Source organism: Electrophorus electricus, chromosome 16, assembly GCF_041902795.1.
Source record: "Electrophorus electricus isolate QZ-2024a chromosome 16, ASM4190279v1, whole genome shotgun sequence".
In the NCBI taxonomy this organism is placed as follows: Eukaryota; Metazoa; Chordata; class Actinopteri; order Gymnotiformes; family Gymnotidae; genus Electrophorus; species Electrophorus electricus.
The window spans coordinates 16,546,286-16,569,894 of record NC_137512.1 but is presented as its reverse complement, the minus strand read 5'-3'; the positions used below and the strand labels follow the sequence as shown (position 1 = coordinate 16,569,894).

The following is a 23,609-nucleotide window of genomic DNA, read 5'->3' as shown; positions in this document are numbered from 1 at the left end:
GTTATCGCCTAAACAGGTTAATAAATCAGAAAATCATTAGGTATTTCCCTATAGCCTCTTCATTGAAATAGTTAGTCTGCTGACATGGCTATTCTTCGATTCGGGAACTTTTAGGAATAATTCAAGTCTGTCCAACCGTACAGTGAATTATGGAACTGTGTAAATTCTTTCTTGATGTATCAGGTCTATGACATTACCTTTAGCTACTAAAAGTGAGATTAGTGATTTCACACCTTTACCTGTCAATCACATTCTGTTTGCGTTTGTGCATGGAGAAGTGACACGGGTGGGGAGGGGTAAAAGAACGAAAGAGGGAAAATGAGGACAGAGAAGAAATATTGCCGTATTAAGTGTTGCTTGGCTCTGTTATTAACCTTTTTTGCGTGCCATTGGACGGTGCTCGGAGTGACAGTGCTTTGCGTAGTGTCCCCAGCGTTAGAGTGACCCTTAGGTGAACGACATAATTTGTAAACTTTGTCGCCCTCTGGTGCCAATGGCAATTGTTTACATTACGAAAACACACGCTTTTAAAAAAAAACTTTAATGATTATGAAGTAGGCCTAATTGTTTCTATTTACTGGAGAAAGTCCCTCAAGGTTATAGTTAAGATGCCATGACACTAGCCAGTCTCACAGCTATGTTAAATGTTTTAATGTAATATAATAATGTAATATAATATAAAATGCATACATAGGATTTGTTATATAACATAAGCAGATACATCTTGTGCTTATTTATTTCATGTTTGACATATGCTGCAGTACAGGTTAACAAGACGTTTCAGGAAGAATAGGCAGAAAACGAAGTCGTGAAAACGGAAGTGTACGTTAATAGAGAACTCTTTCCGGTTCAGTGTACGTAGAACCCGGACGTTTTACGCGGGAAAAGGGGGAGCTGAGGTACAGTACCAATTTATTTTTGTTCTTTTTAATCAGTAAAATATTTAGCTGTAAAGACGATAAACTTTGCTGCGGGCTACTACATGGATTTTATTCTTGATTAATGTAAATTTCATACTCTTTGCCCATGAGAGTGGCCAAGCTAAGATTCATGTTCGCATGGCATTTGGACAAGACTCCGTCCAACATCACCATTATCTAGCTAGCAGTAGGGTAGCAAGCCAGCTAGGTTAGCAGTCTATCTATATGCCTCTCCTTTTAATAACATTCGATATTAATTTGAATTTTAACCTTTAAACTGGAACGTAAAAACATGACAGTTCGTCGGCAGTGGTGATAGAAAGTTGTTGCCGGTTATCGACTCTATGTAGGTAATGACATCACTTATAAAGGACACAAGTGGCGTGTTATATTAGTTGACTAGTTAGGCACACGACTACCTAGCTAGATAGCCTACTTATCTGCCTAATCGTTTAAAGCCAGAATCTGCTTTTTTTGGTCTCCATATGACTGATGTTCTGTATCAGGTAGAGAAGATGGGAGACACACTGGAATTCAATGAAATTTACCAGGAAGTGAAAGGATGCTGGGTAGGACGCACGTTCACAAACACCATTCTCCTCTGCACATCACACATTTAGATCTTTGCATCACACCCTTCATGCGTGTGTATACACATACTCAAGGTCAATCAGTACATACAGTACTTGTTTTTTGTCCTAAATAAGTCAAACAAAACAAATCTAAATAGCATGGTCAGGCTTATAATGCAGTAGTTACACACGAATTGTTTTGTGACCGTTCTTTCGTCTGTTGGCAGAATGATGGCCGTTTGAGGTTCAGCAGGCAGTCTGTGGTCTACAAAAGCAGTAAGACGGGCAAGGTGGACAGCATCTCTGCGCCCGAACTTTCGCTTGCCCAGTGGCGCCGTGTATGCTTTGGCCACGGGATCAAGCTAGCCACCAGCAGCGGGCACGTCTACAAATATGACGGCTTCAAAGACTCGGTGGGTTTGTAGGTTGGCTCAGTCTTTAGGGCAATAAGGGTTTTGCCAGGGGGCTGAAGGCTGTAAAAGGGGCATATCTTCTGCAGTTTGGAGGTCCTTTGCCATCATGGCTGCTCTCCGGTGTCACATAGTTGCCATGATCCATGACACTACCTGCATGGTTCTCCTTTCATCCGCCCAAACCTTTTTCTTTAATCTCGATTGGTTTTTCCACTTCTGAAGCCACTTTGATTTCCATATGGCCATTATATACCTTAGGAGGTAAAGAGCTCTTTTACTGAAGTCATGTCAGTATGTGATTAACGTGGTAGCATGAAGACATGGGAGGGGGGGGGGGGGGGGAGGAAAAAAAACCAGATTGGGATGTTAAGTAGCATGTTTTAAACAACCCCTCACCTATGAAAAATGTTTAGTAGATCTGCCTTGGTCTCTTGATTACTGGGGAGTGTGTGTGTGTAATTCAAGATGCTACAGGAAAGGAATGCTTGTCTCTCTGGGCTTGATCAGCAGCTCCAGAGAGAGAGAGAGAGAGAACGAGAACTAACATTCAGACTGTATTACTAGTATATCATCACTCCAGCAAAATCTGTACTGTTTTGTGATGAACAAAGTGCAGTCTTTGCTCCAGGCCTGCTCTGCGTGCACTGTCAGATACATGGCTCATTCATGGGCCTTGAATCCTAGTACTATCATACTAATTTAGGATGAGTGTAAAGAGTTGTATAATTTAAGAATGGGAAGTGTTTTATAATGAATGTTAGATCAGGTGCATGAGGGAGAGAGAGATGAGAACGGGTGGGCAGGTTGATTGTTGTAATTTTCAAGTGTTTGTGAGGGATCCTGCAACACTGGGCCAAACTGTTGTGTGCACAGATGTGTGTGTGTGTGTGTGTGTGTGTGTGTGTGTGTGTGTGTGTGTGTGTGTGTGTGTGTGTGTGTGTGTGTGTGTGTGTGAGAGAGAGAGAGAAAGTCACAGTCACACACACACACACATACACACGCACAGCCCCGGTAGTGTGACATGTGGAAGCGATTGAGCGGTGCTGGATAAATAAACAGGCTGATTGGGTGCGTTCAGTATGAGCCTCTGGACGGATTACACACACCTCCGCAATCCCAGAGGGCCACGGGGCACAGTGCCGTCAACCACCCCCATATTAATGAGCAAGAGAGACGGAGAGAGGTCATCGAGCTGGGGAAGTGAGGAATTAATGCTGTTTACTTCTTCTTTCTTTACACTCCCTTGGTCTGTCTCTCTCTCTCTCTCTCTCTCTCTCTCTCTTTCTTTCTTTTTCTTACCCTTTGTTTCAGGACTTTGAGAAAATATCTGCATTTTTCAAAGCAAACTACAAAGTTGAACTCACGGAAAAAGACATGTGTGTGAAAGGTTGGAACTGGGGTACAGCTAAATTCTCAGGTACACAAATTCACAAATAATTGATACTGTGCTTGAAGATTTAGTCATCTTTTATTTAGCATATTTTACTTGGCGTACAGTATATATGCATGTGTTTGTGTGTGTGTGTGTGTGTGTGTGTGTTGGTTCAGGGCCATTGTTGTCATTCGACATCAACGATAGCCCTGCTTTCGAGATCCCCCTGGCTAATGTGTCCCAGTGCACCACGGGTAAGAATGAGGTCACGGTGGAGTTCCACCAGAATGACGACGCAGAGGTCTCTCTCATGGAGATGCGCTTCTACGTGCCCCCTACCACCGGCGACGATGGCACAGATCCCGTAGAGGTACGCCAGTACCCCCAAGATGGCTGGGAACATGAGTTAAATGCAGATTGTGGAAAAACCCATCTGTAAGCCCCGGACCTTTGACTGTAGCAGCAGAGGATGTAGTATTATCAGTAATGCTGAGGGCTGCTCGTACTCCCAGTGGGTGTGGATGCCTGTTGGCTCACAGAGCCGGACATGACCTCATAAAGAGAGGACTGGTCTGGAGACGTGCAGATGAAATTGTGGTAGTAGGTTGTGTCTAAGGCTGACGCACATGGTCCTGCACCAGTACTTTTGCGCACAAACACCCACCCTCACTTTCCTGCATTTTGACCATCTGGAGTATAAGCAATGACACAAGAATAGCATAATGCTAGCTAGCGTAAACTAGTTGTTAGCATTATCTTTAAAAAATTCAGAAATCTTTGTAAATTTAGCTCAGAAAAAGGTGTGGTTAAATGGTTTAATCAAATATTCTTTGAGCCCTGTTAGTTAAAAGTATAGAGACCAAGTTGTTGAGTCTGGTGTGGGAGAATGTGTAGAGACTGTTTGTCCATTGAGCCTTGTCTGGGTAAATGTGTAGAGACTGTGTGTCTTTCCCTTTTTCTACAGGTGTTTTCCCAGAATGTTCTGTCACGGGCTGATGTTATCCAGGCTACTGGAGACGCTGTGTGCATCTTCAAGGAGCTGCAGTGCCTTACACCTAGAGGAAGGTAAAGGTGCACACAAACATACACACACAGTCTGTAGCTTTTTTCAATGTGTTCTATCAGGGTCTGTGGTGGTTTTCACTGACTGCCTCCCTTTCAGGTATGATATTCGTATCTACCCCACATTCTTACACCTGCATGGTAAGACGTTTGACTACAAGATCCCGTACACCACCGTCCTGCGCCTCTTTCTGCTGCCACACAAAGATCAGAGACAGATGTTCTTTGTGGTAAGTTCTCCATACAGGTGAACCTGTAAAAGAAACGCGAATCTGCTGCCACCTCCTGGCCTGAAGTGGAATTGTCACTAAGTTGGTGTGGCGGTGTAACTTTGATTTTGGGTGACGGGGTCCTCTGTGAATTACACTGCGGTTAAGCCTTATGTTACCCATGAATATGTTCTAGTCATATGTTTACAGTAATCAGTGTAGCACTAACAGAATACAGCTAACATCTAACAGGATTATGTATTTAAATACACACAATAACAAACAAAATTGTAATGTTACAATTCCCAAAAAATCCTTTTGAAAAATAAAAGCATTACATGTAGAATTATATCAATGTTTTAAACAAGACAAGACATTGTAGCGACATGGGGATTTTTTTTGTTAGTTTTTTGTCGCTTGCTTTTTTTTGTAAACAAAAAAAAAGGCCGCAGACTTTCCATGTACCCAAGATACAATGTCAACAAAAGCAAATGAAATCCAGTGGTGCAGCAGGGCATTGTTAGAGAACCATATCTGCTGTGGTAAAGACTTCAGCTGTCAGGCCAGGCCTCTGTTTCACACCGTCCACTGGACTCAAAGCGTGGGTCAGTACGTAGCCCTTAAAGACACGGGTCAGGTTTTTACTGCGTCTCAGTGTGTTGTTGTCGCCACCTTGCCCCCCCCCCCCCCCCCCACAGGCCTGCACACTTCTGATGTCCCTCATCCATTGTGTGTCTGTTTCAGATCAGTCTGGATCCACCCATTAAACAGGGACAGACCCGCTATCATTTCCTCATCCTCCTCTTCTCTAAAGATGAAGATGTCAGCCTTACCCTCAACATGAGCGAGTGAGTAGCTCAGCTCGTCAGTCTCTCTTGCGCTCGCTCTCTCTCGCTTGCTCTCTGTGGGTGGGGGAAGGCCTTGGTTACAGTTTTTCAAATAATTTTGTCAGCTTCACAGGACGTCTCTATCAAGCTTATTAACACAAGATTTGTTTTGTTTTTCTTTCTTCCATCCCTCCCTATCTTTCTCCCACTCTCTTTTTCTTTCTTTCTTTCAACACCCACCCCCATCCCCCGCCTTCTGCAGGGAGGAGGTGGAGAGGCGTTTTGATGGAAAGCTGAATAAGAACATGTCTGGCTCTCTCTATGAGATGGTCAGCAGGGTTATGAAAGCTCTGGTCAACAGGAAGATCACAGTGCCTGGAAACTTCCAGGGGTAAGAGACCAGACGCACACACATCTTGTGCAGTGCAGCGGCTGAGCCTCTGAATACGTTAGCAGTGGTTTTGTGGAGTTTGGATGTAAACAGCTGTTTTCTTGGAAGGCATTCTTTAACTGGCTTTCTTTGCTGTCGGGATATGGATCTGGTGATGATCAGTTTACACAGTCATCTGAATGTTATTTCCTTTGTTTTTGTTTATTTTTAAGGAAGAAATGTTTTACATTGAGCAATAGAAAAAAAGAAAACTGACTTTGTTAATTTTTAGTGCAAATAAATAAAAGTCCAAATCAGAAAACATAATGCAATGTATATTCTATCTCTCTTTTTCTCTCTCCGTCACGCTCTGTTTTTCTTTCTCTTTCTTGCACTCTGTCTATCTTTCTCTCAATCTCTCTCTCCCTCTCTCTCTCTCTGCAGTCATTCAGGAGCTCAGTGCATCACATGTTCGTATAAGGCCAGCTCAGGGCTGCTCTATCCTCTGGAGAGGGGATTCATCTACGTGCACAAGCCCCCCGTTCACCTGCGCTTCGAGGAGATCTCCTGCGTGAACTTCGCCCGAGGCACCACCACCACCCGCTCTTTCGACTTTGAGATTGAGACCAAGCAGGGCAACCAGTACACGTTCAGCAGCATTGAGAGGTAAGTGCACCACCCACAATGATTCACTAATCACTGAAACAGCCATACACCGCACAACCCCTTCTCATCCTAATGCCTCTTCTCTAATACCTGAATGTCTGTCTCTCGTAGGGAAGAATATGGCAAGCTGTTTGATTTTGTCAATGCCAAGAAACTGAGCATAAAAAACAGAGGGTTAAAGGAGGTAACACGTATTGCTTGCTTTACAAAAACAGACTGTACAAAAATCACTGTTACCAAGAACCAGGAGTACACATTTGTAGCAGGTGGTGTGCGTGCGTGCGTGCGTGCGTGTGAGAGATCAGGAAAAAACCATTAAGTACTATGAAAGCTGAATCTACCCAAAACAAATACACTCCACTCTGGAGTTTTGGGATTTTGTGGTTTAATTGACTCCATGCTTTCTAAATGCTGGGCATTTTTAGAATTTTGTGTCTCCCATTCAGAGTTAAATAGCACATGTTTTAAACAAACTCTTGCTTTTTCTTATTAAAACTGTTTAGTAGATCTGCCTTGGTCTCGTAATGATGTGTGTGTGTGTGTGTGTGTGTGTGTGTGTGTGTGTGTGTGTGTGTGTGTGTGTGTGTGTGTGTGTGTGTGTAGGAAATTAAAGCCAAAGATGGGTACAGTGATTCAGATGAGGATGAGCATGATGCTTATCTGGAGAGGATGAAGGAGGAAGGAAAGATCAGAGAGGAAGGAGACTCGGAGGGTGATAGTGGTGAGTGACAGCTCTGCCAGCCAATCACCACACATGTCCTAAAGTTGTTGGTGGCTGTTGGAAAGGTTTCTTCTTTTGAAAAACGAGCCAAGCCTTCCGTTATTCTGGAAGTTCTCGTTGACTGTGTTGTTATTTTTAGCGCTTTGTAGCTGGCTGAATGGTGTTTTTGGAATCGATTGTACAGCTTTGCACGTCAGGTCTTTCACACATTGTTTATTGGTTTGCTTCTTTACCTTTGCAGATGAGTCCTTCAATCCAGGAGAAGAGGAGGATGATATTGCAGAAGAGTGGGTTGCATTTGCTCTTGTTTGGGTTTCTGCTTTGTTTTCTTCTCAAATTTAGAGGTAGTTCAGTTAAACGTCATTTGTCCCGCTGTTTCATTCGTGCGCGCGTGCTTCTGTGTGTGTGCTCGCAGATATGACAGTAATGCCTCCGAGAGCGACAGTGAGGCTGAGGATGGCGAAAGCGAGGATGAGGGAAAGAAGAAGAAAGTCGAGAAGAAGCCCAAGAAAGCAGTGAAAGAGAAAAAAGAGCGGAAACCTCGCAAAGAGGTGAGAGCAGGAGAGCCTGGAATACGAGGTCCCGCACACTTCCACTTCAACCCCTCCAAGTCCTTGTTTACAGAAGCTCTTTTGAGTTACCAAGTCATATTTAGATGTCTGTAATTACTTCCCGAGTCTGCGTTGTGGTACAGTGTGTTTACAGAGCACTGGCTCGGGGCCTGCTCACGCAGGGACCTGTGATGTAAGACGGCAACGCAGCTCGCATCTTTTTGTGGTTGCGCTGTGGCTGACTGCTTCCCAGTACACACTCTGGGAATGAGAAAACGCTTGGGATCTGTTAGCGTTTAGCTTCTCCCAAGAGGAGTGCATTTGTGAACAAGTCCCTTCCTAAGGAAACCTTCGCTGATGATCCCCAGACCAGCTTCTCCCTAGCACTCGGGAGGGCCCTTTCCCACTTGTTCGACACACACACTCTTACTTGCATCTGAGGGAATGAATCTAATTGTAATTAATACAGGCCATGTGGGCAGCGTAATTACTTCCCTGTGCGTCGGTGAAATCAGGTTGGTTCCTGTTCTGGTGTTCATGTATCCTGCAGATGCTCAGATGAGGACATCACCCTGGGTCTGGAAATGACACAGCTCTCGCACTCTATCTGCCGCACAGCTTTCTGCCTGTAATGGCGTGAAAAGATGACTACAGAATTATATCAATAAGTCCACATACAGAGGTTTTTAAGAGGATTGCACATTGCAAACCCTCTACATTAGAAACACCTACTTTGTGCCTTCATCTTGTAGGTGAATTTCGTAAGTACAGTTCCAGATTGTACTGGCACAGTAGTGGCTCTGATGCAGGAATGAGGGTGTAAAGCAACAGTAAAGTGTTCCTGGGGTACAGTGTCACTCTCAGTACTGTGGGTTAGGAGTAGTCCTGCCTACTAGAGCTGGCAAAAAGCTGGCAGAGGAGGGCTAACGCAAACTGCACCGTGCACCAGCTGGCCTGTAGTCTCTAAAGGTCCACCTACAAGATGTTTCAGATACAATTATCATATACTTTATTAGAAATAATAAATATTAAATACAATGTATGTGACCCAGAAAGGGTGGGTGTAAATGTTCTCTAATCCCGGGATGTTGGGTTGGTCATTTTTGTTTGAGTTAAAGCTTGGTGTTCATTTTCGCACTGCATAAATTTGTTTTCAGAGTCCCAGTCCAGCAGGGGGAAATTTCTACAAGTCAAAGCCTTAATCAGAGCAGTGTATACCAATGCTAAAGGCGGTGTTTAGATAGCCTTTAAAGTACACGGTTGGTGAAGTGGGAAGCTATCTCGCTGTGTCTCTGGCAGAAGAAAGCCAAAGACGCCGGAGCACCCAAACGCCCGATGAGCGCCTACATGCTGTGGCTGAACTCGAGCAGGGAGCGCATCAAGGCCGAGAACCCCGGCATCTCCGTCACGGAGATCTCCAAGAAGGCAGGAGAGATGTGGAAACAGCTGGACCGAGGACGCCGCGAGGTTGGTAAACGGCACACTCAGTTCCAGCGCAGCTCACACCACCGCGTGCCACATCCGCTTCACACCACCTGGTGCTCCACATAGTGGAAATCTATTATGCTTTCCTAAATCTCAAGGCCTCCTTGAAGACGTGTAGCTACACTATTCCACAACCAGCTCGAACATAAGCAACTTTACCAAGACCTTTACCGAGCACCAGGGATGTTTATGCTGAGAAACTTTGCCCTGTTGACTATAAGCATCATCAGCTGGCATTCAGTCAGTTACTTTAAGCAGAAACGTAGCCGCTGCTTTTATGCCTGCTAGCTATGACATTTAAGTAAATATTGAAGAGATCTTTCCAAAATGTAAATGATTTATGTGTATGTATTAACCTAATAATTTAAAATGAGTAAATTTTTTTGAGAAGCTCGTCCACCCTAAATGATTCTGGGAACACAAACCCACATGCGTCCCACAATGCCCCACTCTCTATCTCCTGTACATTATCATCCCAGCTTCCTGCTGGCCCCTCCTTCTATTAACTAACCACCTTCACTCAGGCCATGCAGACACAGGGCCCTCGGGGGAGTCTGTAGGGGCGTGGGCGTCAGTGGGGGTGTTGGAGCAAGGGCGGAGGTTGAAGTAGCACGCGTCTCACGTCCATGCCGCACGTCCCTCTCTCCCCGTAGGAGTGGGAGAAGAAGGCTGAAGAGGCAAAGAGGCAGTATGACAAAGCAGTGAAGGAGTACAAGGAGAGCGGCAGAGGAGCGGCCGCGTCCGCTGGGAAGTGAGTTGACTGTGCGCACGCACACAGATATGCGCACACGCGCCCGGGCTCATGGGGTGTCGGCGTGAGGGAACCCGTGGCTTCCATGTGCACTCTCTGACAGGGAGAAAAAAAAGAAAGGAGGGAAAGCAGAGGAGAAAAGGAAGAGTGCGGCAGAGAAGGAGAGAGAGAAAGGAGGAAATGAGAGCTTTAAGAGCAAAGAGTTCATCTCCAGCGAAGAGAGCTCATCGGAGTCAGAGCACGGCAAAGGGAAAAAGCGCAAGGTGAAGTCTGGGGAGGAGGGGCCACCTTGGCATTCATCTGCTATCATTGGTCAACAATATAGGAGTCATTTAAGAGGAACAAGAAGTGATATTTTCTCTCTCTTATAGGCTCACGAAAATGATGATGATGATGATGAAGAAATTGCTTCCACGCCACCAAGTTCAGAAGAGGAGTCGGGGTCTGATTAAGGTTATTCAGCTGTAACGACGCACACTTACACCTCCTCTCAGGCTTCACACTCTTACAGTACGAACACACATGCACACAGTTCTCTGGACCAAGGTTTTGTGCCACACCTCATGATGTGCATTTTTGGCACAAGTTTACATTCACTGTTTTTCCATTTTATGGACCGAGACCATGGAAAGGCAGGTAGCTAAAACCTTTTTTTGTTTTTGTTTTTTGTTAAATAAATGCAATTGTGTACGAAGGCCATCTGAAGCTCTTTGATGAATTCATTTTTGGTTTTGTAGGTAGCTTTGAAAACAAATTCAGGGAACTGTAGATCCATCAGCTTGTTTGTTTGTTTGTGTTTGTGTGTGTGTGTGTGTGTGTGTGTGTGTGTGTGTGTGTGTGTGTGTGTGTGTGTGTGTGTGTGTGTGTGTGTGTGTGTGTGTGTGTGTTTTTTTTAATGACTATGCTATACTTAAGGCAACATCACTTTGTTTAAATGAAATGGATTTTCTGCTTTTCAGCGGTCATTGTATCTCCAAATAAATAAATGTTTTGTTATTAAGTTTGAAGTCTATCTGCCTGGGTTGGATCTTCCCATCAGGTCGAACCAGAGACAGTTTTGTCTCAGTGGTGAGGGAGGGTTATCAGTATTTTGTAGTAGCATATGGCTCCAAGTGATTTCCTAATTTACTAGTTCTTTATTTTAAAAGGCTAACTGCTTTGTTTGCTTTCATATGCTTTTAATTAGCCAAATTTAAGGACTTTGCAGTATTGTACTCCTTACATTAAAGGTTTCATCCATGAGTGTTGATTCTATACTGTCTTATAAGAGGACTAATTTCTGCTTTTGCATCTGAATGTCTTTGGCAGGCTGCAATAAGTCATCAATCACAACTACACATGACAAACATTTACACTATACTTGGGTGCCATTAAGTGAAAATCAACTAAGCATACCAAAAATAAAATGGTAAAAACAATGTATAATCTAAAAAGGGCTTGAGTTGCTTAACAAAGCAGTTGCGAATTTTGTCAGAGCAAGGTTGAAACAAAATCCTCTAGGCAGGCGGTCCCCAGGAGCAGGTTTGAAACTAAACTTTGTTGGCAAAATGTCTCATTGAACTGTAAGATCTTAAGCTTGATGACTGAGACAAAAGGGAATGCTCTCTAATTTTTGAGAGATGATATGGATTCCAGCTTGTGTGTGAGTGCAGAGCCATACCTAGCTATGAGGACACTGACAATTTCAGCTTCTCCCTCTCTCATCTTCAGTTATGAGATTGAATATGGAAACTGTTCTTATTATGTTGTGGCAAAGTATAGCAAGTCTACGACAAATTTGATTCTCAACTGACCTCAAAGCAGATGACAATATTCTTGACTGTTTCACTTAACTGCTCAGCTAGAACTAGCCTAATGGTATAGAAATGTTCCCCTCAAAATAACCTAGTCAAATACCAAACTGAAAGAAACATCATATAACGTTTTATCATTTAGGGGTTTTTGAGATCTGATCACTTTAAAAATATTGCACAGAGAAAGAGAGAGACTCATTGGCTAGCTAAACATCAGGTGTAAATTAAAATAAATAATATTTTCTCATGAAAATAATTTATCTACAAAAATAGTATCTAAACTTAATAATTAATGAATTTAAATTTTAAAAAACACCTACATCACGCAGTCTAACCTGAGCAATAATTTATGAATAAAGTGATGAGAAATGTAAAAAAATTAGTATAGTACTACATAATTTCATGTTCCATGTTAAACAGTTTGTACTGAATGTACATTAGGGACCTTATGATGAAAGCAAAGGAAAAGTGAAGTGCAAAACAAACGAACGTGTAGTACCACACCTACACAAATCTGGCAGTGTGGTTTATTACTGTATATGAGTATGGCTCTCACTTAAATTTTTATCCCTGTTAGAGCCCTGTATGTGTGTTGGTAGAACACATACAAGAGATATCAGATGATAAAAGCCTGTCCTGTGTTTACAAAGTTAAGAATCTTTCCCTATAAAGACACACCAAACTAATGGGTCTGAGAGTGCGTATGTGGTTTTTAATTTGATACACTGGCCGAAAGGAGTAGAAAGAACCGGGATGCTTTTTAATATGTCACAGGAAGAATGGGAGGCTGAGAGGCAGTGTGGGTAAAAAAAAATAAAAAATAAAAATACTATAGTGAAAATGGGGATGGAGCCATTTCCATGTTCTCTCCAGCACTAATCGAATTTGGGAATGTCGGGGGAGTGTTTATTTCATAATTTTGCTGTCCACCTCTCTGCCTGTTTTTCTGCTCTCTTGGTGTGGCATTTCAAGAATAATGCCATTACAAGAAGAAGTACGTGTTAATGTTTCGCCCTCGCACTCTCTCCAGGTCCTTTGTTGTCTCATGGGTGTCCCAGCGATTCAGTGCTGTGCTACACCCCCAAAATGTACAGTCACTAATGTGTGCATGTGCCCGTCTTCATGTTATATAATTTATGGGAAGTCGAGCCTGTTCTACCCCACCAGCTGCTTGAAAGCGTTTTTAACATGTAATTGGCTAGGCAGTCAACCACAAACATAATGGGCCCACTTCAGCACAGAGGAAGTGTGTTGTCACTCCACAGTAAGTACGCAATTTGCTGATTACAGTAGTCCTTTCAGAATTCACCCATTTCAAGATGTGAGGGTAATCTCATGGGATTAAGGGTTAATGTAGGGTAGAGTACTTTTTCACAATTACCTTTGTGTTAGTCTATGTTTTATTTGCTTATTTTATTTATTTAATTTGATAAAACTGTGTCTGTGGATAGCGGCAAGACGTAGGCTGAGGTCATGTTCAACCTTTGTTTTGATGTGTCCCAGAGGATGGCTAATGTATGCATTGTTAAAGAAATGGAGATTTCCCCAGAGACAGGAGAGATTGGAGATAGAGAGAGAGAGAGGGAGGGTGATAAAGGAGGGAGGAGAGACTAGTGGCACAGTAATTTAACCCTCTTTCCCTTTTTTCATTGCTGCATTTATTGGAAGAAGCAGAAGACTTGGGAAGTCACACGTGGTTCAGCCATCTTTCCAAATCATCTGGGCACAAACAGGACCTTATTCTCAGACTTGTTCACACCTGATTAGCAAGTGAATCCTGCCTGGTCCGAGGATGTTGGGCTGCGTAGCCGGTTTCTTCACCTATGAAACGACCAAGTCTGTGGTGGTCAAGAGCTGGCAGGTGGGAATCATCTACAGATTCGCCCAACTCCTCATCATCCTTTATTTCGTTGGGTAAGAACAAACTGAAAGTTGCGCAACTGTGTGTGATGGCAGCAATAAAGTGTGTGCACGTGTCTGTGCACATGCACCTGTCTGAGTGGTTGTGCTGGCAGTGATGGAGAAAGCCCACAAGCTCAGTGCAAGCGAGTTTGGGTTACAGTAAAAGTGGAGTCACTACCAGTCTCAGAAGCAAAATGGTGCTTAAGTTTAGGACTAAGAGAAGCCTTTGACATATTTAAAACCTTTTTATCTTGTCAGAATAATTAATAGAGAAGCCTACTTTTGATGTGGAAATTCAGTTAGTGGTACAGTATTGATGTAAGAGTGCTATCTAAATACTTTGTAATGGCATTTGATCGGACTTGTTGCTTTGATAAAAAGTTGCTCTTAGGTTGAAATAGTTTCTCTATTAAAATTACTTGTCTGAAAGGGCAAAAATTTACAGAAGATCAAGGGATTACAGAGGAGAATGTTATTATCAAAAAAATGTGTAATCGCAGAATATGTGAACACAGAACAAATGGGGGAAGATTTAATATTTAATGTCTAAATATATGGATTAACTACAGATTGGATGAGGCTTGCAGTGCAAATTCAAACAAATTGTCTTGTTTTTTGTCTCTTGCTCAGTAGTTATGCCGCAACCTCAGTAGTCTTCATTTCACCATGTTGTGAACCATTGTACAGTATGAACATCCTTTACATCCATGTTGACTGGCTACAATCATCTTTATAATCAGTGTGGTCCCTGACTGATACTCTCATATAAGTCATGAGTCACTTTCAATGCATTTGTCCCATATAAGCTTTCTGTCTGAGTGGGACATAACGAGTTTAAATTCAATTAGGTGTCTGCCTTTCTTCTCAGCTAATCTGAAAATGAAAGAGTTACATGATTCCTGATGAGAAATCAAATGACAAAAAATGCATGGGACCATGTGTGCATGTGTATTTATATTTGTAGTTGGGTGTTTCTTCATGAGAAAGCCTACCAGGTGCGTGACACGGGGATCGAGTCAGCGGTCATGACTAAGGTGAAAGGCTTCGGCTTCTATAACGGATCTCTGATGGACGTTGCTGATTATGTGGCTCCCCAGCAGGTCAGCAAATGAATATACTCTCATTTGTTTTGACTGGCTACAACCAGCCTCCTAATCACCACAGTCATTGGTTGCAGATATATTTATAAATGAGACATGAACCACTGACACTGCATTTGTCTAAGTGTCAGATAGTTGCTTTGCCTGAGGGTGATATATGTCTAAGAGTGGCGTAACATGCAAACCCAGCTGTGGTGTTTCACAGGGGGCTGCCATGTTCTGTATCATCACCAAAATGATCATCACACCCAGTCAGTCACAGGGACTCTGTGCCGAGGTCAGTCTTCTACAAACAACATGAGCCATAATCACGTATTTATGCTGTCATTTCACTTTTAATAGCACAAACTACATATCTAACCAAATCCAAGTTCTGCCTGTCCTGCCTGTGTCTCCCCCTCTGTATATCACTCACTGTCCATCTCTGTGTCTTAGCCTGACAAGAAATTCAGCTGTGCCACTGATGAAGACTGCACAAAACATCTGTCCTCGAATCTGGGAAGCGGTATGGTCTCTTTCTTTCGCTTTCTCCTTCTTCTGTTATTTCCCTGTGCTTTTCCTTCTGTCATTAGCCTCGTTTTGCGCTTCAACCCTGGTAGTCACTTCCTGTCCCCCTTCCTGCCTTTGTAGGCAGGATAACAGGCAGGTGTTTGACTTCTGAGAAACAGTGTCAGATAGAAGGCTGGTGCCCAGCAGAGAATGACAACCAGACAATGTAAGAAGTGCGCGTACGCACACTGCCCTTGTACTTTCTAATAAACACCTACATGAGACGTTCATGGATGGAATGTAGGAGAAAGTGCTGGTTGTGCAGAAGGAATCTTATTGTCACTTTTCTGTTTTGTCTCTCGATCTTTTCTAGGACACCCATGAGAGAGGTGGAGAATTTCACAATCTTCATAAAGAACAGTATTCGCTTCCCTCTCTTTAATGTCACAAGGTGAGATATAGTCACAAGTTGTGGTAACAGTGCACAAGGTGCAGGATCACCACAGAAAGGGTAAGGTTAGCTAGGATCTTAGATCTAAACCAGAATTCTCTTTCTTTTTCTCTCTCTGTCTGTCTGTCTCTCTTTCTCTCTGTCTTTTTGTCCTCGCTGTCTTTTTCCCTGTCTGTTTCTCTCTTTTAGGGGAAATATCTTATCCTCAGTGAATGCCCAGAAAATCCAAACCTGCCTGTATCACCCATATAAGGATCCATACTGCCCCATCTTCCGAGTGGGAGATGTTCTTGAGTATGCTAATGAAAATTTAGATAGCATCATGGACAGAGTAAGTCCTCCACACTCCACATCTTTTCCCCCTTTGTTTGAGAGAGACTGTTGTTTCTTTACACCTCCTTCTGAATAGGCTCAGTCACAGTAATCCTGTGTTCATTTGCCTTTTACTTTGGTTCTTCAGTGATATAATCATATAATCATGGAATTACTAGATGAGTAACAGTAAATTTAAGAACAGCTACACTTACAGCAGTAGTCATTAAGAAATATGTGTGTGTGTGTGTGTGTGTGTGTGTGTGTGTGTGTGTGTGTCTCTGTCTCTGTCTGTCTGTCTGTCTGTCTGTGCCCATTACATTAGGGAGGAGAGATTGGGATTAACATTGCCTGGAAATGTAATCTGGATTTGCATGTGAACAACTGCTTGCCCAACTATACATTCACACGGCTGGATGCTCCATTTAAACACAGTCATGTCACCAAAGGCTATAACTTCAGGTAATATAACAAACATAACAAACTAATGCAAATACACATGGACACACACACACAATAATAATAATAATAATAATAATAATAATAATAATAATAATAATAATGTCTCTTTTTTATTTTAGGTTTGCAAAGTACTATAGGTCACAAAACCAGGAAGTTCGCACACTTCATAAAGCTTTTGCCATCCGTTTTGACATAATTGTTTCTGGAAGTGTAAGTATGTTGTGTGTGTATGTGAGGGGATTTGAGAGTGTGAAGACATACGTTGGTAACTCTGGTTTTTATTTTAGGCTGGAAAATTTTCAGTAATCCCCACATTAATTAATGTTGTTGCAGCATGCACTTCAGTTGGTCTGGTAAGATTACTACCATACACATACACACTCCAAAAATACCTTAATAAAATTTTTTACTTCACTCTACTGACCATAATTCCTATTGGCTGCAGGCAACAGTACTCTGTGACATCATTCTGTTAAACTTCCTGAAAGGAGCAGAACAATATAAGGCAAAGAAATTTGAAGAGGTGATGAGTTTATGTTTTAAGATGATTTACTATTAACTGTAGTTAATCTTGTGCTGGGCATATCTGCTTCAAATGCTAATCATTTAGCCAATTTTCTGTGATTTCTGTAAACCACCAAATGATGACTCATTCTGTTTTGGCAGGAGCTAGTACAAGACAGTCATCTGGTACCAAATTTAGACAGACTGAATGCAAATAATTTACTTTACAACTTTTAATTTACAACTGCTTTTTTTTCCACCAAACATTTCCACAATTACAGAATTGATCTGATTAAGGCAGAAAATATATTTACATATGATGGAAATGAAGAAAATAGTTTTTCACAGCGGTATATGACAGTCATGATTTTATGCATTCTCTCTCTCTCTCTCTCTTTCTCTCTCACTCTATCTCTCTCTCTCTCTCTCTCTCTCTCTCTCTCTCTCTCTCTCTCTAGCTCTCTCTTTTTTTTCCTGTGTCTCTCTCTTCATGGATGTTTCTGTCTCCCTCCCTCCTCAGGTATCAGATTCTGCATTTAAATGTAAAGAATTCAAGCAGGCGAGCCACATAACAATCAAAGCAGAGGAAAAGAACTCAGATGATTCAGGTGCTTTTTCTATTGGCTATCAGCTGTGAGTGAGAGGACTTCTCTGCCAATAGGAGACTGAAATGCCAAAGCTATTAATGGCATTCAACATTCTGACCTCAAATCTCTTCATCTGCAGGGCAATGCTATTACTGTCAACATTTAATTCCTCTAAAAATTTCTAGTATCCTCATAACTATCACACACATAAAAACAAATATATACATATATATTCTATCCTGTAAATCTTGTGTAAAAAAAAAAAGGTGGTGACATTCACTCATCAAAATTCCAAGTGCTTAGCAATGCCAACACTTATTAAAACTTCATAATGTCCTAAGACTTACAGTAGTAAAGATCATCAGATCCACATTTATTGGTACTCATAGCTACAAGAAAAAAAAGTTACCAAACTATATTGTGTTTCTACAATATGTAAAGCCCCACACAGCTGATTACAGACAAAATGAAGCAGGCCAAATGGTGAAAGAGGTCTAGCTAAGCTTCTTGCCAAGTTACTCTTAACAGCTTCTTCCCAGCATTGCTTCTGCAGGGGTCAGAAAGCTGACATGGTGTACAGAACAGTGCTGGCTGGTTGGCTGGCTCCTGTTCTGAACTCACATATGGCAGACTCAGCATGGCACAGACACATTTATGTGGCCAGAAGCAGAAAATGTAAACGCAATCTACTTACTGCTCACTGACTGTGCACTTAGATGCTGGAACCATACGTATTAGGTTTCATTTCCTACTGTACTGTATAGAGGACAAAGCTCATGTTATGTCACATTCTGTCCCTTGAATATAATGAATTGGAATAGCTGCATGTTTGCAATTATTATATTCAGTGAGGTCTATATGCAGTTTTAGACATCCAGGACCTTTAGACATCCAGGACCTAATATTTTAATGTATTAAACTAAATAACTTAAAATATAGCACATACCACCCATACCAAAAATCATGAATAATATGCACATTTATGAAGATACATTTTATTGTGTTCAGTGGTATAATTGCTTTCTTTGGTATATTTGACATTTTTAAAAGTATCTGTTATTTTTAACTTTTATAAGTATTTTATAAGTATATTTTAACTTTTCTTTCACTGCTCTTTACATAGTTTAAATGTACTCAATAAATTTCAATTTGATCTTCCTTTATTGCTCATTGTTATTTATTCCACATCCCTCCCTTGCTAGTCATGGATTGAGCTTTTTTAAATATGCCTCCTAAAATGTGGGAACCTATAGAGAGTGAAGGCAAACTGTTGCCTCCATTGGCTATGGCTCCAGTGGTTGTAGTTTACTGCACTGCCATGTTCAATTATCATTTAGTTTAGTTCAGTGTACACATATATTGTAACTTATTTGATTCATTTTAATTAGTAACGATAGTGTTGTTCAGGCACAGGTATTTGCAGTAATTATGAAGCTGTATTTACTAAGTGAAAGTACTACAATACACCGTGAAAGTGTTAGCACAGTACTTAATGTAAACAATGTTTTTTAGTGATTCTGGGGGTTGAGTGAGGGCCAGTTATGTTTTAGTTTTAGTTTGGCTTTCTTCTTAGCCTTGCTCCTGAGTGCAAAAATCCAGCTTGAGACGGAGGGACGAGGCAATGGTTCTTCTTGACACTCTTCATCACTTTGATCACCTTCATCATCGCCATCGTCATCGTCATCTACATCGTCAAAATCATTATCATCATCATCATCATTATCATGCTCATTCTCATTCTCATCCTCGGACAGAATAAGGGGTGGCAAAATGACCACCTCCTTTGCGAATCGCACGTGACGGGTGTTCTCCATTCTTCTCTGATAAAGGAAATGAGGAAAATGATCAAGACACATACGTGACAGGACATGTATCTGAATGTATCTAAATGTTAACATAGTCCACAGCACTATTTAGAGGTATCATCTCAAATGTGAGTATATAAAAAGCTTGTTTACTGTGAAACACCGCATTTCGATCAAGGACTGCCGTACCTTTTTGACCACAGTTTCTGTATTTGTGGATAAATCAGAATCCTGGGAAATGGAGTATTGGAGAGAGGAGATGAAGGAAGTGGGTGAGAGGCTTGGAGGTAGGTGTGGAGAATAGATGGGCCTCGTGGTGTCTTCTGTCCAGTTGTCTGGGTGTGGAGAATAAACGGGACGGAAGGCATCTTCTCTCCAGTCGTTCACCTCTCCACTCTGTGACCCACCTTGCTCACTCACGTTTCTGCTTAGTGCGCAGTGTCCTCTCTTTCGGTTCAGAGACCCATGTGCCCTCAGAGAGGAGCTGTCTTTCGGCTGGGAGCGTGACATAGGATGAAATGAGAAAGATAGTAATGAAACAACACAGAGATGTCGAAGTATATGACAGGAGAACACTAAGGAAGAGCTGAAATAGAAACCTGCTTCTGGGGTAAGGCCATATATGTGGCCCAACTGCTGTGTAGCACATGCTTTACAGACACACTGGAAAAATCACAGAATTAGAAGGAAACAGTTGACCAGGTGTCACTGGAACCCATTCTTCCAATTTGAATATTTCTTCCTTTATAAATTTACACACTAATAACACAGTTTATCATCCTCCAACAAAAATTTCTCTGTATTCATTTGGCCATGTTTCATGAATTACTGAGGGACCATCAGTTATGTGGTAACCAAAGTAATTTTTAAAATGTGGGTTGCATGGGCAAGGTTTCTTATTTGAGATTTATTTATATGCATTGACTAATAACTTTACTAGTCACATTTAGTCTATAGCTGTAAGTTTATAGTGAATTGTAATCTCACTCTTGTACTCTGAAACTGACTGAGCCCTGTCCGCTGTATACGTTCTGTTAACCTTTAATGGCCTTTTTCCTTTATGGTTTTGACCAAAGGCAAAGCCTTTGCTAGATGCTTATAATAAACATTTATACGCTAAGAAAATTTAGTAAGTAAATACCGCTTATGTAAACATTTATAAATACAGCATAAACTGATATGCATTTGTTACTGGCTGCTTTAAGTTTATAGATCCCTCACAAGCTTTGAGTCACCTCTGTATGGGACTGACAACAACTAATGTGAATCGTGATTGGTAGGTTGCAGGTCCAGCAAACATTTCATGACTATGGTATAAACCACAAGTAGTGTTCAGATGTGCTCCACTCTTCCTATTCTTACCTGAAGATATGACATGTCAAAAAGAGGGAGAAATTCTTCATACATGCCCTCAGACTGGTTATGATCTTGGTCAGAATGGTTGAGACTGTGATCACCAGACAGCAATTGAGTTACATCTGTCTGTGATTGATTACTGAGATTGTGGTCCAGGAATTGGGACTGGTCTTTTGTTAGTTCAGAGTTTTGTGAATGGCTGAAATACTGATCCATGCTCTTTGCTCTTTGGTTTGACCCACTTGGGTCAGACAGTTCTAAATACCCTTTAGGTAATAAAGGCAAACAGAAATCTGAGGCTTTTGTTTGTTTGTAAAAATTTGTATCCATGTCTTGCTGTAAACCTCCAGAGTTCATTTGTGATGGAGCCATATTCAAATTTGATTCTGTGGTATCTTTGTAATCCCATTGTCTGATGGTAGTCTGCTTTTCTTGACATAATTGGCTAATACTGCTTGAAGACTCTATGGCTTGATCCTGTGTGGTGCAGCTGGACTCTGATCGGCTGCTGGTACTTGCTGGAAAGAATTTGGCCCACTCCTGACCAGAGAAAATCTCTTCCATCAGGTTAATAGTGCCAAATGTAAGCATGGATTCACTGAAAAAAAGATGGGACATAAATGTATTGCCATTCATTTAGATTTGCAATAAATTCTCAATGAAAATGAATTCTGAACTGTCATAGCAGTCATTCTTTCTTTTATTGCTTTAGCATTAATGTTCTAACACCATCACTCTCATTCTTTCTTTTTTGTGGTCACATTTAGGGTGTGTTAGTTTCTAAGAGTGACAGAGGTGTTCTGAAAGTTGACACTGTGGTATGACAACTATGTTTCATCCAAAGTTATTGCAAAGAACTCCCTCTACCTCAGGTGATCAAGTGGACTGGGAGGAGCTTCGTCTGCGCCACTGCTGAATGGATGGTGCTGAAGACCATCCTCCACCCTGAGTGCTGTAGCTGTGATGTCATCATTGGTTTGAGTGAAGGTTGCAGAGTGGCAAGCCTTAATAAACAGTACATTGTGCATTAGATTTTCCAAATGATTGTAATTGTATTAGACATAAAGGGGTTCACGTTTGTATGCAATATGCTTATTAGATTAAATAAAAGATGAATTAGACAATTTTGTTATTCTATTATTTGAATGAAGTTGAAAAGTAGAGAAACTCACTTTTGCCACTTCATTCTGTTCTTGCTTATCTCTGTTGTTTCTCCTCTCCCTCCATCTTTCCTTAACCTTCTGGGTCCATCTCTTGTGTCCGGGATTGGCCCTCTTCTTTTTCCTTGATGTTCGTGGTTGTGTGGTGCTCTCAGAAACACTGATAGTGCCCCCCATTCCATTGCCTGCAGTCCCACTCCATATGGCCTCCTGGTCTTGCGCCTCTGATACCTTGTAGCCTGGTGTAGCTGATGCAGGTGACAGGAGTGAAAGGTCAGGGGGATTCAAGGTGTCGTCTGTGGTAGGGAATGATGGCACACTAGAGTTGTCTTCGTTCGCCTTTCTACGTAAAAAATTGAATTGCTTCTTAATCCGCCTGGGTGTACTAGCAACATCAGTGCTAGAAATGGCACCACTGTTTCTTTCTGAACTAAACCCCCAAGTGGAAACCCCTGAATTATGAACTTTGATCTCTCTAGCAGGTTGTTTGGGAGGAGTCTGGGTTGCACTCTTCAAACCTGATGACTGGAAAGTCCGTGGGCTGTCCGGCTTGGTGTAAATGGACGCTATCCTGCCCTGCTGCTTTGTCTCCAGAGAAGCACCAAACTGGTAAATTGGGGTTTCGGATGAACTCTCTGTTGTCCTGACATTACCTTCTATGAGTGCAAAAGGTGTTGACTCCAACATGCTTGTGCCAGAATGTGTTTGGAGCTTCAGTCTTTGAAGCATAGACTGCAATAAGGCCTGAGTGTCTGAAACAGGGCTTAACTCTGCCATTTACACAAGTTCAAAGTGAAAGGCTGGATTACATGTCTAACACACACGTTCACAAAAGCAGTCTCACAGGACTACCAAAGAGAGTGTTATAACGGCATATAACACATATAATGACACAAACATTATGTTCAGGTTTTTCTTCACACAAAAAGCCAAAGTCAATGGTAAGATTATATAATTTCATGAGGTATGTTTGAATTCTGTAATCGCTCACTCAGGTCTTCGACTCCTCTTTGTCAGGTTCAAGCATATTTGCAGGTTTCTCCCTTACTCAGTCTGTGATTTCAGAATAACAGCATCTTCATAGCATTTAAATCCATCCTGCATTTCGTTCAACTTTTTGAATATGGAAGAGCTCTTTGTTGTACCTACTTGGCCCCAGAGAGAAAGGCCAGGCAGAGAGGTGTGTTCAGCTATGACAGACAGACCTAGACAGACAAGAAAGACAAGTGTATCAGGTTAACATCCCTCAATCTCAATCTTTTCCTCTATGGGTTCACTCAATGCAAAACCCATAAAATTAACTTGTGGTTCTATAAATGTCTCAAATATCCAAATATGTAAGTAAAATGTAAAGCATTAAGCACACTGGGAGTTACGATTGTGATATTTTAAAAAATTTAATTGGAATCAATTGCAGTGGTTCTGTGTTATACCACGTGATATGTGTATGTGTGTGTGAGAGAGAGAGAGAGAGAGAGAGAGAGAGAGAGAGAGAGAGAGAGAGAGAGAGAGAGAAAGAAAGAAAGAAAGAAAGAAAGAAAGAAAGAAAGAAAGAAAGAAAGAGAGACCTCTAGAAGGACACAGAGAAGCACCAGATAGAACCTCTGGGGCTGTTTTTGCTTGTAATTCTCTCTACAACCTAGCACAGATATATTGACCCAACCTGAGTATTGGGGTGAATGAAACATTTGTAGATCAGATAATTGACACCTACCCAAATGTTTTCATCATCATTTTGCAAAACTAGGTACTGGTGAGTGTCAAAACTC

At 41.7% G+C, this 23,609-nt stretch overlaps 3 protein-coding genes across 6 annotated transcripts; 2 read left to right on the top strand and 1 right to left on the bottom strand.

Moving 5' to 3' along the window:
- Window positions 1–848: 848 nt before the first annotated feature.
- ssrp1a (structure specific recognition protein 1a) lies at window positions 849–10,815 on the top strand. 4 transcript variants are annotated; one of them, XM_026999308.3, is made up of 18 exons: window positions 849–899; window positions 1,427–1,489; window positions 1,720–1,905; window positions 3,217–3,322; window positions 3,454–3,647; window positions 4,242–4,342; window positions 4,440–4,569; window positions 5,293–5,396; window positions 5,638–5,766; window positions 6,190–6,411; window positions 6,523–6,595; window positions 7,015–7,132; window positions 7,374–7,419; window positions 7,548–7,683; window positions 8,986–9,150; window positions 9,822–9,919; window positions 10,023–10,182; window positions 10,291–10,815. In XM_026999308.3, exons 2-18 carry the CDS (start codon window positions 1,436–1,438, stop codon window positions 10,369–10,371), a joined length of 2,103 nt encoding a protein of 700 aa, XP_026855109.2. In that variant the 5' UTR covers window positions 849–899; window positions 1,427–1,435; the 3' UTR covers window positions 10,372–10,815. The 4 variants fall into 4 exon arrangements, with proteins under 4 accessions (XP_026855109.2, XP_026855107.2, XP_081554851.1 ...); XM_026999306.3 differs by having other exon boundaries at window positions 8,983–9,150; XM_081698725.1 differs by lacking the exon at window positions 10,023–10,182 and having other exon boundaries at window positions 8,983–9,150.
- A 150-nt stretch (window positions 10,816–10,965) lies between these two features.
- Window positions 10,966–18,677, top strand: p2rx3a (purinergic receptor P2X, ligand-gated ion channel, 3a). The gene is made up of 12 exons (XM_026999326.3): window positions 10,966–13,626; window positions 14,579–14,714; window positions 14,920–14,991; window positions 15,150–15,219; window positions 15,345–15,429; window positions 15,577–15,654; window positions 15,844–15,985; window positions 16,292–16,428; window positions 16,548–16,638; window positions 16,716–16,781; window positions 16,874–16,951; window positions 17,453–18,677. Exons 1-12 carry the CDS (start codon window positions 13,505–13,507, stop codon window positions 17,567–17,569), a joined length of 1,194 nt encoding a protein of 397 aa, XP_026855127.1. The 5' UTR covers window positions 10,966–13,504; the 3' UTR covers window positions 17,570–18,677.
- Window positions 18,448–23,008, bottom strand: LOC145651671 (uncharacterized). Its single transcript, XM_081698724.1, has 5 exons — window positions 21,853–23,008; window positions 21,548–21,684; window positions 20,687–21,278; window positions 19,514–19,819; window positions 18,448–19,339 (listed from the first exon to the last, which is right to left on the bottom strand). Exons 1-5 carry the CDS (start codon window positions 22,615–22,617, stop codon window positions 19,028–19,030), a joined length of 2,112 nt encoding a protein of 703 aa, XP_081554850.1. The 5' UTR covers window positions 22,618–23,008; the 3' UTR covers window positions 18,448–19,027.
- Between the last annotated feature and the right edge of the window lie 601 nt (window positions 23,009–23,609).

Coding starts and splice junctions, on each gene's coding strand:
- ssrp1a (XM_026999306.3), top strand. CDS start 1,436: ATGGGAGACACACTGGAATTCAATGAAATTTACCAGGAAGTGAAAGGA. Junction 5,397..5,637: donor CTTACCCTCAACATGAGCGA/GTGAGTAGCTCA, acceptor CGCCTTCTGCAG/GGAGGAGGTGGAGAGGCGTT. Junction 7,420..7,547: donor GAGGATGATATTGCAGAAGA/GTGGGTTGCATT, acceptor GTGTGCTCGCAG/ATATGACAGTAATGCCTCCG.
- p2rx3a (XM_026999326.3), top strand. CDS start 13,505: ATGTTGGGCTGCGTAGCCGGTTTCTTCACCTATGAAACGACCAAGTCT. Junction 14,715..14,919: donor ATTATGTGGCTCCCCAGCAG/GTCAGCAAATGA, acceptor GGTGTTTCACAG/GGGGCTGCCATGTTCTGTAT. Junction 16,639..16,715: donor ACATAATTGTTTCTGGAAGT/GTAAGTATGTTG, acceptor TTTTTATTTTAG/GCTGGAAAATTTTCAGTAAT.
- LOC145651671 (XM_081698724.1), bottom strand. CDS start 22,617: ATGGCAGAGTTAAGCCCTGTTTCAGACACTCAGGCCTTATTGCAGTCT. Junction 19,820..20,686: donor TTGACATGTCATATCTTCAG/GTAAGAATAGGA, acceptor TCACGCTCCCAG/CCGAAAGACAGCTCCTCTCT. Junction 19,340..19,513: donor CAGAAACTGTGGTCAAAAAG/GTACGGCAGTCC, acceptor TTCCTTTATCAG/AGAAGAATGGAGAACACCCG.